General features: G+C 52.4%; 1 protein-coding gene across 1 annotated transcript in view; it reads left to right on the forward strand.

Moving 5' to 3' along the window:
• Positions 1-16,396, forward strand: part of Hcn4 (hyperpolarization activated cyclic nucleotide gated potassium channel 4) — a 45,724-nt gene that overhangs the window by 12,401 nt on the left and 16,927 nt on the right. The window contains exon 2 of the mRNA XM_021207129.2: positions 8,580-9,003. Within this exon, the coding sequence (XP_021062788.1) occupies positions 8,580-9,003 (424 nt within the window). The remainder of the gene's footprint in view (positions 1-8,579; positions 9,004-16,396) is intronic.

Consider the following 16,396-nt stretch of genomic DNA (forward strand, 5'->3'; position numbering starts at 1 on the left):
CCCTACCATAGCTACTGCAGTCCAAACCCTATGGAGCCATTTTCTCCTTCACCCCGTAGGCCTTTTTTTTGCAAGGGCAGGTGAGGCCAGGTACCTGGCTTCCCTTGGGGGCAGGGCGGTGTTCATGTGCTCTACTACAACAATGCTCTATTTTTGTCCCAGGTTCCTGAATGGTAGCTCAGGAGGCTCCTGGGGTAGTGGTACTTGAGTCTTTGTTCTTTGGAGTAGCTCTAAGTTTGTTCAGTGTTGGTCCCCTCCCTGTTTTCTTTAGATCTTCTTCTCTTGTTGGGTGTAACTTGAAGATGCTGGGTGGCTAGGCCGAGGGAGTTCAGCATCTTGAAAACTTGGGAGTGTTGTAGAGCAAGCAGATGTCCCTTGCTGTGCTGTGTGTGTGTGTGTGTGTGCCTTTGTGTGTATGTGTATGTGTGTACCTCTGTGTGTACACACATATGCATGTACATATATTCTAGCTTGTGTCTGTGTACAGATAACTCAGTCACTGAGAAAAGCAATGGGTTATCACCTCAAAGTGTCCCCAGCAGCCAGGCTAGGAGGAGAGTACATGTCATCGAGAGGTGCAGTAACAGTCCATCCCCAGGGAAATCTACAATGCCCATGGCTCCCAGAGCTTCTGGGCCGCCTTTCGGGGCATCCCTATCTTTCCTCCATCGGGCTGAGGCCACTGAGCCACACTCCCTTCCTTTTCTTTCTCCAGGCTCAGCCTGATGCCCAGCCTCTCTGACCTCTATGATGCCTTCAGTGTGCCCGCCCTTGTCCTCTCTGTGGACTGGTGGTGGTGGTGGGGAATCTGAGGAGGACCGTGAGAGACAGGAGCTAATCATGCAAGGACCCGCAGCAGCTCAGGGACACAAAGAGAACTGAGACCCTCGGGCTCCTGTTCCTGCTCTCCTACGGTGTCTAGGCCACAACACTGATCCCTGGACACGTTCAGCCTCCTACCCTCTGCTCCGATTTGAGGCTGTAGTAGTCAGCAGGCCACACTGTCCCCTGCAGGCCACACTGTCCCCTGATTTCCCTTTGAGCCTTGGCTGAATTCCCTTCTGGCAGGCACAGCCTCTGTGATGCAGAACCAAATAAGCTGCATCTTCTTTCCCAGCGTAGGTAACCTTTGCCATTGAGTTAGTTTCTATGTCATCAGCTCCCCCAGGGGGTGGGTCTGCCTATCTCTCAGAGAGAGTGCTGCTTGAGGTAAAACCGGGGGTAGGGTGGGGATGGGGGGAGTGTTTCACAGGGTCCCCACAACTCCCAGGTTAGGCCCTGTATTTTGTTGGCACAGAATGATGATGGTGGTGATAATGACCGACATGTGCTGGTTATATACACTGTATACTGTGTTAGAAGTAGTGTCTCAGGATATATACACTGTATACTGTGTTAGAAGTAGTGTCTCAGGAGCTGGGGATGCTGCTCAATCAATAGAGTGCTTGCCTGGAATACACAAAACCCTAGGTCCATTCCCTATCGCTACATTCATGGTGGCACACACCCCTAATCCCAGCACTAGGCAGAGGTGGAGGCCCAAGGGTCAGAAGTTCAAAGTCATTCCAACCTGGGCTACAAGAGACTCTGTCTAAAACAGGGAAATATGACTATCTTAGCTAATCCAACATGGAACTTGTCAGCAATACGGATGTTAGGCCCTATCCTCACCTGCTGGAGCCCAGACCTCGAGCAGACACCCAGGTGCCTATATCCCATTGTCTGGAAGGGGTGGGTCAGTCATAACCCACAACTTGCCTTGTTTCCACTGAGTGGCCGACACCAGCCTTCACTCTATTATGAGGGTCTGGGACTTTAGGCTAACCAGTGAGGGACCTTAGAAGAGACAAGGACTGAAGAGTCATTCAGGGACCTATGAGAACAAAACAATTGTTTCTCAAGTGATTGATGATTGTGGGAACATTAGAAAAGCATGCTTTGACCCACAGCCCAAGCCCAGCTGGCAACCCTCGGTTGTGAGTGAGCCTGTGTCTGCAGCCGCCGAGGCAGCTGGGAGCAGCTACCTGGGAGCCCTGTGATTCTGAGTCAGAGATTTTGAGGTGGGTTAAAAATAGAGCCCTGGTGGCCAGGCGGGGGTGGGAGGAAAAGAGCAGTCTCTCCACCATTGTGGGGAGACCCTGGGGCCTGAGGGGGGCTGGGCAGGAAGGAGGTGGTGGAGGGAGTATGCACTTCTCTAGAAGTCTGTGCTGAGAGGGTGATAGCAGATGAATAGGTCAGCTATGACTGGGGGAAGCTTGCCATACAAGCCCAGGACAGAGGCCAGCAGGGTCTCCAAAAGAGGGGTATAGCAAATGGGAGCCTGGACAGAGAGCGTGAGGGTGGCAGGGGGGTCTGCCACAGTGGCCTGTGGCCTGCAGGTTGGACTCCTGGTTCTGGATGTAGTCTTTATAGAGCTTAAAGGAAAAGCTGAACTGGGTCTGTTGCTCTGTTAGTAGAGTGTGAGTCGAGCATGCATGAGGCCCTGGGTTCAATCCCTGCCTGGAACAGCACAAAGCCAGGCATGTCAGCACGTGCCTGCAATCCACTAGTTCACTCAGGAGGCGGAAGCAGGATGTTCAAGGTCATCCTCCAGGTGGAGTCTAGCCTGGGCTACATGAGACCCCTTGGAAAGGATGCCTAAGAAGGTGGGCCAGAGAGGGTCCCTGGAGAGGGAGCCAGGCTAGCTTCCAGACGCAGGTGAAAGTTGTAGGCTCCTTCCTGTCTAGAAAGAAAAGAAGAGGATAGGCAAAGAAGTCGTGGCAGAAAGGGAGGGGACGTTTTGGAGGCTTATCCCTTCTCTGTGGAGTTTCAGGTGGTGGTGTCTGCTCGTGGGAGGGGTATGAGGTGACTTCAGAGTTTCTGGAAGAGGGGCCATGGGTGGGTGGGAGCACCTGCTGAGGTCTCCTGGAAGGCCCTGGCAGGGCTGAGTGGGGGCAGGAGTTTCTCAGGAGCTTGGGTGTTTACTCTAATGGGTGAGCATTTCTTGCTGAGCCACATGGAGGCGTGGAAAAAAAGATTCCCTCCCCAGGCCAGGGCTGTGTTTTTGTGAAGACCGTTCCAGAAAGGTTGGCATGAGAGGTGAGGGGAGGGCAGGACCATCGTGTCTGGGACAGGCAGCTCTTTAGGGGAGAGTCTGAAGCGTCAGCAGACTGTAGCTCTGGGACCCTGAAGCTAACCAGGCACAGCTGCAGAAAGCAGGAGGGAGGGAAGGTGGAGAGGCTCTCTCGTGGAGCGTGCCGAGCTGGGGCAAGTGCGGGTGCTCACGTGGTCTAAGGTGTGTGGCTGCAGTGGACAGTGAGAGGGGTCCTTAGCAATGGGGCTTCTAGCTCCCAAGGGCCTGTCTGCACCCACAGCACAGAGCAGAAGTCACCCGGGGTGCTGGCAGGACAGAGTGGAAAGGAAGGTTGCAAACCAGGTGCCAGGATTGCCACGGTCCCCCTGGGTGGCAGATGGATGCTGGAGGATGGCCAAGAGATGACAGGATGCCCAAAGGATCTGGTAGGCACTTCTACCAGAGGCAGGGAGTGACAGCAGGAAGCAGGGGGAGGGTGCTGACTCACCCTGACCTTGAGGTGGGAGGGGCTCTGGGGAGAAGGATGCTCTAGGTTCATGAAAGGGGATGCGGATGGATCAGTGAGTGAAGACACTGAGGAGAAAGGAATCATGGGAGAGCGTATGGTAAAGAGTTTGGAGGAGGGAGGGAAAGGGGAACAGAGTTTGGGAGTAAAAAAATACCACTAGCCTAACTTCTACTTCTATCACTTCTATGGAATTGTGAACTGCAGGACTCTGGAGTCAGGCTGTTTGCCCTTGACTTCTTGAGATATATATATCAACTTACTGGGCCTCAGTCTTCTAGTCATAAAATGGGCATAACCAGTGTCTGCTTCTTAGTATCTTTATGAAGACAAAAGAAGATAATCCCCATACAGATTAGTGCTTAGCAGGTAGCAGGTGCCTAACAACTGCTGACTGCTGTCCTATGTCTCACCGTCTGTCACCATGGGGCAGTTCCTTTGCTGAACAGGAAAACTGGCAGACAGTGCAGGATTGAAGGAGATTGTCTCAGCTCTCATCACTTTCCCAAGATGTGAAGACTCCTGTGATTTGTTGAAGGGCTAGAGAGGAGGGTAGGAAGCTGAGGGTGAAGGGAGAGTGGGCATCTGCTAACATAGATGCTCAAGCCCAAGGCCCGGAGCACAGGTCAACCTTGTGAAGACGAAGCCTTTGGACCTTGGATAGAGAAAGGACCTCTAAAGCGCATGGCTAGGGAGCAACAAGGTTGGGGGGGGGGAGGGCCGGGGGTCCTGTCGGCTACTGTGAAGGAGCTGTGGGAAAGAAGAGGAAGGGGATGGCTGGGTTGCCATATTAAGGAGCTTAGGACTCCCATCTTACAGGTCCCCATAGGATTCAGGCCAATGGTAGCTTGCTCCTGGCTTGGAAAGATCATGCAGGAGGCATGTGTATCGGAGGCAAACAATGGAGGATGGGAGCCCCATAAGAGGTGGGGCAAAGGCGCAGAGATATCGGATCTAGGTCAGAAAGGGCAACTTGAGGCAGCATCACCGGAAAGCCAGAGAAGATCTGGTAACTTCTGAGGGGTTTGTGAGGGCAGGCGGCGTAAGGGAAGTCTGTGGAGAGCAGCTGAGAGGTTGCGAACCGTGGCTGCCAGGACAGAAATGCAGGTTGTACCTTTCAGCTTAGAGGACGATGCTGAGTTCAGCTGTGTGCTCACTGGGTGTAGAGACAGCTGGCCCTCCAGGTGGGCCCACTCTGCAGGCAGGTGGGAAGGCAGGTCCGGTGCTAGGAGGAGGGTGGGGGCTTGGAGCAGGAGCCATCTGCACACAGGAGCAGAAAGAGACTGGGTGCTGCTTATCACGGTGGAGGGCCAGCGCCGAAGACAGCACCCAGGGACCCTGGGCTGAGACAAAGACCTGTCCCTCGGGAGCCTGCAGCCTGCTAAGAGCCAGAACCAGGGTTCAAGCTGGCCAAGACCTTAGATTAGAGGTTAAAGAGGCACAGAGGAGGGAGACGTTCAGATGAACATGGAATGATGTGGAAAATCTGAATGGTTAGACAATGGCATCTTCTTCCTTACAGCTGACAGGATTCCCTGGGGATGTTATTTGTGCCAAAAAAATGTATCCACGTGGGTGTGGCTGAAGGTGGGTGTAGGTATGAGGGCAAAGTGAAAACAGACAAGTGTATACAAAAACTCACTTGTGTGTATGCACGTTTGCATATGTACATTTTGTGTGTGTGTGTGTGTGTGTGTGTGTGTGTGTATTTGTGCTCACAGGCAAGCATGAGCTTGTGAGGAAACAGGGAAGCTAGAGGAAGCTGTCTTCTTCAGCCCACATGGAAGGAGAGGGTCCTTTGTCTATGGGTTCAAGGTCAGGAGTTGCTATCTTCTCTGCCCTTGTCCCCATGGAAGGGAGCCCCTTCCCCTCAGCCACCCAATGAAGTAATACAGACAACAGAGTAGAGGGCTGTTTGCCTATCTGCTGTCCTTCAGTCCTTCTACACATGGGACCTGGACCCTCAGTGTCAGCTTCTGGAATTCTGCTCCCCACCATCTGCCTGATTCAAACAGGAGACAAAGCCTGCTGCCAAGGTCTGACATCCCGGGACTGAACCAGAGCCCAGCTCTTGCTTTCTGACCTGGCCCATCAGCACTGGAAGGGAGAAGGGCACTGAAGAGACCAGGCCTCCGATTCTGGCATGTGCCAACCACAGAGCGTCTTGGTCTGACTGCCCGTTGCTTCTCTACCACAGCATGGTGCCTGCCCCATGGTTGGCTGTCTTGGATTGTGATGTTATTTCTGAGTGGTTCGAGGAACAGTGGGGTGCAGTGAGAACATTGGGCATCTATCTTGTGACTTCAGAAATTCCACCGTTCCTTGGACTTTGGTCTTCCCTTCTGAAGGATAGGTACAGCTGTTCCTGACTGACTGACTGACTGACTGACTGATCAGGTGATGACTCTCACCCAGGCCAGACTTTAGGAGGCCCTGATATCAGGGAGCTCCGTCCTCTCAGTTTTTCTCAATGATCCTTTCTTCTGTGTCTGGGGCAGAGGTGCACCTACCTTGGTAGGACCCTCTCCACTGTGACACAGTACCAGGAAGGTTCATCTGTCCCCTAAACCCTGAAGAACTGCCTACTCTAACCCACCCACCCAAGCCCAGATTTTGCAGTTCTATTGACCTCTGTGAATCTCACCTCTGCTCCTCATTAGCTGTATGGCCCCAGGCAAATGCTTCTCTTTGAGCCTCGGTGTTATCATCCATAAAACACAGACAGAAGTAGCTGTAGTCCTAGGGTGAGGGTTCAATGATCTAATTCACAGAAAGCACAAAGCTAAGCAGTAAACCCTTGCGCAGCAAGCATTTGGGGTCTCTTTACGAATACAGGCTTTTCTGTCTTCAAGGAGCCACCAATACAAAATGCTAATCACAAGAAAGACTCACTTGAGATACTTCTGGCGCCCAGATCGGGGGTGTGGAGAGGGTGGTATACACTGAAGATGCCAGCAGGAAGGCCGTTGCCAAGCTCCCCTGGCTGGACCTGCAGACTGGGGCTGGCAGGCGTGACGGACACTGTCCATGGTGCTGAACACAATTTTGGGCTTAGTTCAGAGATTTGTGCAACCATCTGGCAAAGAGCGTAGAGACACCGTCTGCAAGACCAAGGGCAGTTCCCAGAGCCTGAATCCTCTCGCCTTCCCAGTGTGGTCGCCAAGATCCACCTCTTCAGATGCCCAGCTGCAAGGCATGGCTCTTAGACCCCAAGGCTTATCCTCCAGAGGGATCATGTTTCTTGAGGTCAAGGTATCTGAATGCTGAAGCAATAGGTGCTGTCATTTGATCAGTCGGGTGCTGTGGTCCCTGGCTTCTGTCAGTGCCTCTCCTTCTATTACAGGTCGTCTCCCCCCCCAGGCCTCTGGCCCAGTGGAAGTTTTGCTTCAGCAAGTCTCTGGAGGGTGCGTCTTCCACCTCTCATGTCTTTCCTGCCAGTTGATTGATTGAAGTCATTTATCTACTCATTTTATAATATAGGGCATGGGTCGGGACATTTTACTGGACTCAAGTTTATTTTGCTCTTATGGCAACTTTTGCTGGCGAGGTATGTGAGTCACTCCCCTGGGCAGATGAGAAAAGCTGAGGCAGGAGAGTCTGAGCGAGTAGAGCTGGAGCAGATGCAAGCTTGGCTATCTCTAGAACTCTACCCCCACACACTCCCAGAGAGTGACTCGCCCCTCCCAGAGCTCCTGGAGTGGTCGGGGATAGGAGAAGAAAGTGCCAATACTCCAACCCCAGCCCAGATCAACCAGGAATATCTGGAAACTCAAGATTGAAACAGTTAGTCAGAATGTAAGGAAATGGGTGGTTTTGCCTCATGCAATTTAGTTTTATGAAGACCACTAAATGCAAACATTCTCCTGTTAATTACTGTCTTGAATTTGGTCTGTAATTGAGGGAACTAGAGCCGGGGAGGGGCGGGGTGTAGAAATCCGCTGGAGTGGCAGGCCCGCTGAAGTCAGCATTCCCAGCCGCTTTGCACCCAATCTGTTAATTTTAGAAACTCCTCTAGCCTGGGTATATTATTAGATTTATGTACGAAGGGCCACATGGCCCTAAGTGGCTCCTCTGTGGAACAGTATTTTTGTTTGTTTGTTTTCCCCAGGAGATGAAATGAAAAAGAATGACGGCTGTTCGTGTGTGTGTGTGTGTGTGTGTGTACACATGGGTGTTTGCATGCTGTGTGTATGAATGGGGATACCCGGATGTGGCTTCTAATAAGTACATACAACTCTCTTTGAATGACTAATGTGTGGCTGGGCAGAGTGTACCCAGATCAAGGACACCCTGCAGAAGCTGGACCCATAACTCACTGGTGGATGTAGTGTGCTTTGCAGAAATGTATGAGGACTGGGTAACACTCCGTATCAATGTGTAAACTGGGCAGAGAGAGGGTAAGGCACTTCCTGGTTAAGAGAGCCAGCATGAGACATGCTAGGTCACAATTGTAGGACTCTACACAGCAAGGAAACTCGGACCTAGAATGAGGAGCCTTGGGCCAGTTTGATGTCACATAAGATTATCAGTGACAGAATCAAGATGGGGCTAAAGCCTTGGCCTCCCAGGTATATGATGGGTGACTGGATGTCCCCTGTTCTCTGGTCACACTCAGTAGCATGGCTCTCGGCTTATCTCAGCCACAGCTAAACCTCAGGGAACATAAGGACCCTGTCCTGAGCCTGGAGATGATGATGTGAGTTTCTTTTGTCACTAAAGCAGTCTCTCATTTGTTCCCAGAAGTCACGGTTTGGTTGTGTTCCAGGTTGCCCCTGGCTGGGAGTGGGCTGGATGGGGAGGACATAGGTCTGGGAAGCCCTGGGAAGATGGATAGAGGGTACCCTGGTGAATGAGGAGCCTCTGCTGTGTCATGCCCTCCACACCTTGCCCTGATGCTCACATGCACATCTCCCCGAGTGCCTCAGAATCCCCAGATTCTCCCCTGTGTCTGTAGCCTGCCCTCACTCTCCTGGTGACTGACCTCTTTGTCACTCTGGGCAGATTTTACTGGGACCTGACGATGCTGCTGCTGATGGTGGGGAATCTGATCATCATACCCGTGGGCATCACCTTCTTCAAGGATGAGAACACCACGCCCTGGATCGTCTTCAACGTGGTGTCAGACACATTCTTCCTCATTGACTTGGTCCTCAACTTCCGCACGGGGATCGTGGTGGAGGACAACACAGAAATCATCCTTGACCCGCAGCGGATAAAGATGAAGTACCTGAAAAGCTGGTTTGTGGTGGATTTCATCTCCTCCATCCCCGTCGACTACATCTTCCTTATAGTGGAGACTCGCATTGACTCAGAGGTCTATAAAACCGCCAGGGCTCTGCGCATCGTCCGCTTCACTAAGATCCTCAGCCTCCTGCGCCTCCTGCGGCTCTCCCGCCTCATTCGATACATTCATCAGTGGGAAGAGGTGAGTGGCTGGACAGAAACTTTCTGGGGGGGAGGGTGCGGGGGGCCTGGTCCCTGCCAAGAGGACAGAGGCAGTGGGTACTCACAGAGAACTGGAGATGGGTTGTGTGGCTGTAGAGGACAAACATCAGCAGTTTTGTGATTCCTTAGCCAGTGTTAGTTTATATCCAAAGTGTTTCACCAATTGCATCTCATTTAAGTCTGTAACAGTCACAAAGGACACCTTACGGATGCCGTTGACACTCATGTAGGAATGGGGCCAGGCTGCTTATGCTACAGTTATTACATTAAATGCTGAAATCTGAATGGGCAGTGTAAAAATTTTGCTAGCAACTATCTTAGATTGGGTTCTTTTAGAATGTTCTGGTATGGGGATTTTCACGAACATGATTTAGGAGAACATCTTTTGAAGAACATCGTAAGGAAAAGAGGGCAAGTGAGAAGCCAGTGAGGTGGGGCATCGAGCAAGTCCCATGGCGAGCTCTGGGCACTGTGTACACCACACCCTGAGCTTGTGCTAACCAGGGAAGAGAGTTGGAATGGTTACATTCCCTTGTCTAAGAGTCAGTTGTCCAAGGCACTCTTAGGTCTTGTGCCCACAGCCAAAACAGTTTCCAGCTTCTACACAGGTACTGGTTGTAGAAGAAGCCAAGAGCCCTTGGACACTGAAGTCTTGTGTATAAAACTGTAAGGAACTTCAGGAGTCCAAGGGCTCTAGCCACTACACATATTCACGTTTGAAAATGCTCAGATAAACTAGGTGTTCACATCATTCGGAAGGTCCTCAACTCACTACCTGCTGGAGCCCTGGCCCATAGGCGAGGAAAAGGGCCGAGGCCACAGGAGGAGGCACGCAGGTGCAGGTGACATTGCTGGGTGTTTGAGGCTGTTTGCCTCCGTCCTGGTTTGTTTTCTGTTGCTGTTATAAACACCATGACCCAAAGTTACTTAGGTCACAGTCCTTATGGCTCACAGTCCATCAAAAAGGAAGTCCGGGCAGGCTCAAGGCAGAAACCTGGAAGCAGGAATGGAATCAGAGGTCACAGAGGCTTGCTCAGCTTGCTTTCTTATGCACCCCTAGGACCACCTGCCCAGGCATTGCCCTTGTGGGTTGAGCCTTTGCATATCAATAATTAATCAAGACAATGCTTGCCTACAGGGAGGGAGCATTTTCTCAGCTGAGCTTCCTTCTCTCAGATGACCCTAGCTTGTGTCCAGTTGATAAAGACTAACCAGCAAGGCTCCATATTCTGTTAGCGGTAGCAGGCAGCCTAGTCCTGCGTCCTGATGCCTGAGACACTCACCTTGGCGTGTGGATTAGGCTGTGCTAAGCAAGCTTATTGCCAAGGTGCCTCTCCCTGCGGGCCTCCCGGTTTCCAGAACCCCTGCTGGACTGGGCTGAAAGCCCTCCTGATCAGGTTCCAGTGTCCCTGCCCTCCACCCCTGCGGCAGCCTAACTGACAGTCGGTGCACGGCAGATTCGGGTCAGGGGCGTCATGAACACATGTGCTGTGGAAGAAGTGCCTACACCAGCTTGGCAGAAGCACTCGCAGCAGAAATTCTCCTGGGCTCGGAAAATTTGCATTATTTCTGCTGACAAAGAGAGACAATGACTGCGTCAAGGTCACAAAGTGGTCCAGGGGCAGAAATGAGGTTGGATAAACCCGGCTCTCTGGGCTCCCAGCAGGGTGGCTGTCCCTGCCTGGTGTAATGATACTTGAGGACTTTGAAGCTTGAGTGACATGTTGGAGACCTGAGTTCAATCCCAGCCGCACGCTGTTTGGCTCTGTGCCTCATTCATCCGATCTATAAAATTGAGTATTGGTAATTTTTTTTCTTGAGGCTTTTTCATGAGGCCTGTCAACAGCTATTTGACAAATGTCCCTTGTCACCAGTCTTCTTAGTAATAGCCAGCAAGGCAAATGGCAGGGTTTATTACTCTCATTTTCCAGGTGGAGAAACTGAGGATCAGAAGCCCCACCTGCCCCACAGGTAGGCTTTTTGGCCAAGCTCCCTGTCTCCCGGTCCATGACCCATGATCTAGGAACATCCCCTCTATTAGTAGGCCACACCCACGGTGGCTGCCTGCCTAGGTTCCATTCGGTCTGAAAGGGTCTGTCGAGTGTTGATCTGAGCTTTGTCCTGGGCAGGGTTCTGTGGACTAGCCTGAGATAGGGACTACCAGAAGTGGGGTGGATCATGAGGGATGGAGGCCATGGTGTGTGATGGTTGTGTCTGAAGTCCCCAAGGGACATCCAGTTGCACAGAAGTGTAGGTCTGAGCCCAGAGTTAAGGAGAGGAGGGGCAGCATGTCTGCGGCTGGGGAGCTGACCCACCCTCAGTGGCTGTGAAGGAAGGAGTGGGGTTTGTTTCCCACAGTGACCTGGCAGGATTCTCTCCTTGTCAAAAATCAGGACCCAGGTAATCATGACCCAGAGCAAACCCAAACTTTCCTGCCTGCTATAGGTCAACAGATAGACTCGGGAGTATCGACCGTTTTCTTTCTTTGGCATTGGTTTGGGTCAGCAGATACCATAACCCCTAGGGTGGACATTCCTCTCGGCTTAGTGGGAGTTGACAGAGTAGCATGTGGCTGCGCTAGCTGAGCCCAGGGCACAACAAAGCCATTCCGTTACTGTGTCTGCACCCTAGGCTTTAGGAGCTCAGGCCCAAGGTGGCTGTCCTCACAGCCTCTCTGGCCTGGCTACTCTCTAGGTTATCCAGGCCTCCTTAGGCAGGCTGCAGCCCTTGACTTACCCTGGGGGAGACAGAGGTCTGCGGCCCTGAACTGAACGTTGCTACCCCCAAGCTGTGGGCAGGAAGGGAGATCCCAGCAGCCAGATGGATGGTTCCCCACCCCTGCACTGGCGCCCTTATCTCTCCTACCAGCGATGGAGGAAATTGCTTTGAGCCGTTTCCTGCCTGTGCACAGCCCAGCCAAGGGCTCCCCTGGAATTGGATTGGGGTTTCCCAGCTGACCCAAGAAGCCCCATTTCTAGGACTTGTGTAGCCTCCTCCACCCTCCAGGCTTCTCCCAGCCTCAGCTTGCCTGGCAACTCCATATCTACATAAAAGCTAGGGAACAGAGCAGATGTAGAAAAAAAAAATCCTGCGCTATCTCCTTTCAAATCTCTGAGTAATTTTCTTTTATGGGGGGCCTCAGTTCCCCACATATCAGGAGTGCATTGGTGTTTTCTGAGCCTGAGGTACTCAGGCCCTGGCTGACTTTCTTGAAAGTGGTGTTAGCTGACCCCGAGGACCAGGTTGTGACTGACAGGCCTTGAAGGAGGGAACCCCGGTGTCAGACCGATGAGTCAGCTTGCCCAAGGACCTTTGGTGAAAATGTGGAGTCTCAAGGCACCTGATCTCCCAGCCTCTCCTGACTCCCCCAGCAGGCCCACCATAGCTGCTCTGCAGTTTTCTCTAGACTTAGTAGCAGGGTGGGCGGAGTGGCTTCAGCTGGGCACAGGCTTTCTCTGTCCCTGGCGATCTAGGTCAGCAGCCTCCCTCAGAGCCTCTTGGAGCCAGCCTCTCCCCTCCCTCTGAGGTGTGAGCTTGTCACAGGCACGCAGGCTATTGTTAGAAACCCTTGGTGGCCCCCCTTCGGATGTTCCACTGCAGAGGGCTTCAGCTCGCCCAGAGACCCATCCCAGAATCCTCTTCTCTCCCACAAGCCTGGAATGGCAGGATAAGCACTCAGCCCAGGAGCTGTGCGGTCTGAGCCCCTCTTCCTGAGGGGATGAGGGACTCCCGTTCTGTGTCTCTGTCAGACTCTAATGGTTGGCACCTGTGGGAAGGGTCCTGAAGGACTGGGGCTGGTCCTGCCTGCTAATGCCACCACAGGCCCCAGTGTGACCCTTAGCCCAGAGCTCCAGGCCATGCCCAGGACACCCAGGCCCTGGCCTCTCTTGGATCTTGGCTTGTCTTTCATGTGGGTAGGGGCTTGTTCATTTTCTAGAGGAGAAAATGAGTCTCTGAGTCTCTAGAAAAACTTAACTAGGTTTCGAGAAGAGATCTTAGTGGAGACACCATGGCAGCATGACCCCAGTGCCTGGGGGTATGAACTGTATCGAGAAAGTAGTTCTGCCGAAGGCTGGGCAAGAGATAGAAGGAAAGGAACTACTATGTGTAAAGCACCCACTGGGTGACACCTTTGTCCATTATTTAACCTGGTTTCCAAGAGAGCTTTAGGTGTAGGAGCTCATAGTAACTCATTCCACAGAGAAGACAACTGAGTCCCAGAGGGAATATTCCAGGACACGGAACACATGTTGGTTTGCCAGTAGAGTTGGAATTTTGCAGGAGTGGACACAGGTTCCCAGAGTGCCAAGCAGGCAGAGAATGAGCTCCCCAGGCCCATCTGTCTGGGGAAGCTGCCAGCAGCCCAGAGAGAAAGGTGCTCAACCCCCCAAGTCAGCCAACATCGTAATAGGAGATTTTAATGAAGTATAAAGAGCAAGGCAAATATTTACCTGGTGCATCCTGACTGGCAGGTGGCATGTGGCCCCAGCCCCACAATGGGGACATGAGCACAGAACAGCTTCTTTCAGTAATGGCCAGCCTTCTCCTTGACAACCATATCCTGGGTGCTGTCTCATGTTAGAGGTGTGGCGACTGTCCTTGCGATTGAGGGCATCCACTATCCTGACCAGCTCCCACCAGGCAGCTCTGCAGTGGCCATGTTGGCACACCTGGCTCTGCAGTCATGTACCCTTAGCTACTCCACTGGCCAGCGCCATGTGGTGCTACCCCAGGCTGTCTGTCCACCGGGAAGGAAAAACACCATTATCCTTCTCACAAAGGTCAAATCAGGCATCCTGTGGTCTGTGTCTGACTAGGCTACATGCCCCTTTCGACTGTATATGCTGGTTGGGACCTGCTTACCTCCAGCTCCATCATGGTCACAGTCACCTTCACCTCTGTCGTTAAGCTCTTTCCAGTTCTTGAGACTCTCCCATGTGCTGCATGCCACATTAACGGGGGTAAAGGCAGAACTACCCAGGCTTGGTCTATGGAGACAGTGCAGGGGAGTGGGGTTGGGACATGGCCCTGGGAATAAAGCAGTCGCTGTGCACGTCTGAGGGCCTGAGTTCAGATCCCAGAACCCACACAAAGCCAGTGCTGTAGCTCATGTCTGCAATCCCAGCGTTCCTACAGCCAACTGAGGGGCAGAGTCCGTGGAAGCTTGCAAGCTGGCTAACCAGTGGTAAACAGCAGTAAAAACAAGAAATCCTGTCTCAACGATGTGGGAGTTTGTGCCCTGACATCTGCACATGTGCATTGCGGTACACGCGGCCCTCTGAAATAAGCAAAACGTCAGGGGTACATAAAGTACAGACTACATGACACATGCCAGCTCTGATGATGCTTCTGTCTTTATGGGCCAGAGTAATTTGTAGAAAAGGGCAAGGGTTATGGGCTGTGACAGTCTGACATTCTTTGTAGTCAGGGCCCGAGGCTTCGTTTGGCTTCCATATGGTATCCTTTTATTCATTTAAGCATACACACGTGCATGCGGGCAGTCAGCAGATGTTTTGCGTGCCTACCTGTGCATTCCATGCAGGAACAGAGACACACAAAAAAAAAAAAACCAGAGGGGGCCGGGGTAAGCTGTGGCTCATGTTGTTGAATAGAGTTAGTAAATCTTATTTTGGATAGAGAGAATACCACAGAAGAAATCAGTCACAGAAGAGTCCTGGTGAGTGCCGGAAGGGAGGGTCACTGGCTACTTTACAGGAGGTCTTTCTATGGCAGCAGAAGACAGGAGAATGAGGAGCCAGAAGAAGGGCATAGGCAGATGGTTTGGCAGATGCAGTGCTGAGTCCCTGTGGCCTAGGAAGAACTGTCGGGGGGCATTCAAGGACCCGAAGGGGGGCCTGGGTAGCCAGAGGTGAAGGGCCCTGGGTGGAGTGGAGGAGGTGGGATGGGGAAATAGTGGAGGCCCAGAGTGCTGAAGCTATAGTCAGCAGGTGGAACGTGATCTGAGATATTGATAGCGGTCACTGGACAGCTTCAAGTCAAAGGTGACGCAGCCTGCTTTTTTTTTTTTTTAATTTTCATTTAAAACTTTTTTTTCATACAATCTATTTTGATCCTGTTCTTGCTCCCCCCCCAGCTCCTCCCCACCTCCCTACTCACTCAATTCATGTTCTCTCATCCATACCTCAAAGCAACAGAAAAAAAAAACCAAACAAATAACAAAAAAACCTTTTGGTGGAGCAAGCTTGGGAGAGAGTGGGCCAGAGGGATGGAGCCTCATGCAGTGTGTAGGTTGTCCCTGCCTGATGCGAGTAGACATGACACTTGGGGGATGTCTCCACAGAGGAGCCTGAAGGTCCTTGTTGCTTACCTGTGCAGCCAGAGACAAAGTGGCTTTAGAGGTGTCCACGTGCAGATAGACGGGAACAGCTGGACAGGCAAGCCAATCTGTCACTGCTGTCTATTCATGTGTCCTGGGCATAACAAACAAACAAAAAAAAAAAAACTGGGGCATCTCTGGGGTTGAGGGGAGAACAAAAGGAGGCGTCCTTTCTTGGTGAGGAGAGGCACTGCAGATCTCCTTTGGAGATTGCCTGTGATGGGCCGCACTGATCCACCACAGGGAGACTCCACTCAGGGCACAGCGAGAGAAGCCCCCCCTCTGATAAGTCCATAGCCAAGAAATCCTCCACAGAACTCTGCTGCCTGAGCAAGCCAGGGGTGGGAGGAGGCAGAACACCAGCTGTGCTGGTGGTTACAGCATCTGTGGGTGACAATGCTATCCAGTCTCCCTCAGGATCCGGACAGAGCAGCCTAGTGCCAGGCTGGCCCCTCTGTCGTTTCCCTTTTGGTCCCCACTCAGTCTCCTTCCTCTGTTGCTGCTATTCCATGCCTGCTCCCAGCTCTCCTTCCCTGTGTGACCGACTCTGAGCTCAGGGTAAGCCTTCCTCCCTGTTCCCCAGATGGAGGGGGATTTTCCTGGGCACTGACTGACACGGGGTGACCTCCTAGAGACATGGAGTCATAGACAACCAAGAGTTCTGAGGGTACAGCTCTGAGACTGGGGGAAGAAGGCTCCTACCAGCCCCTCAGGATAGTGACATCTCCAGCAGGAAAGTCTGGGTGATCGGTGTGATTCTTCCTAAAGCATGTGGTGCATGGAGGGGGTTGAATCGGAAGCTACCAGTCCCTGTCCCAACAGCTCAGAGCTGACTCTGAGAACCTGAGCTCTGTGCTCCAAGGGCATTGCCCCGTGCTTCTATACTCCCCTGACCTCCTCACATCATGGCTGTTTGTAGGGGTGTCGCGAACAGAGCTGAGCCACGGGCTGAAGTCCTTTGCCATGGGACAGTCAGGGACGAGGAGCTAGCTCAGCCATGCTCTGATGTGGTTCCTCTCTCTGTCTCTCTGTCTCT

This window comes from Mus pahari, chromosome 10 (genome assembly GCF_900095145.1).
Source record: "Mus pahari chromosome 10, PAHARI_EIJ_v1.1, whole genome shotgun sequence".
Lineage (NCBI taxonomy): Eukaryota > Metazoa > Chordata > Mammalia > Rodentia > Muridae > Mus > Mus pahari.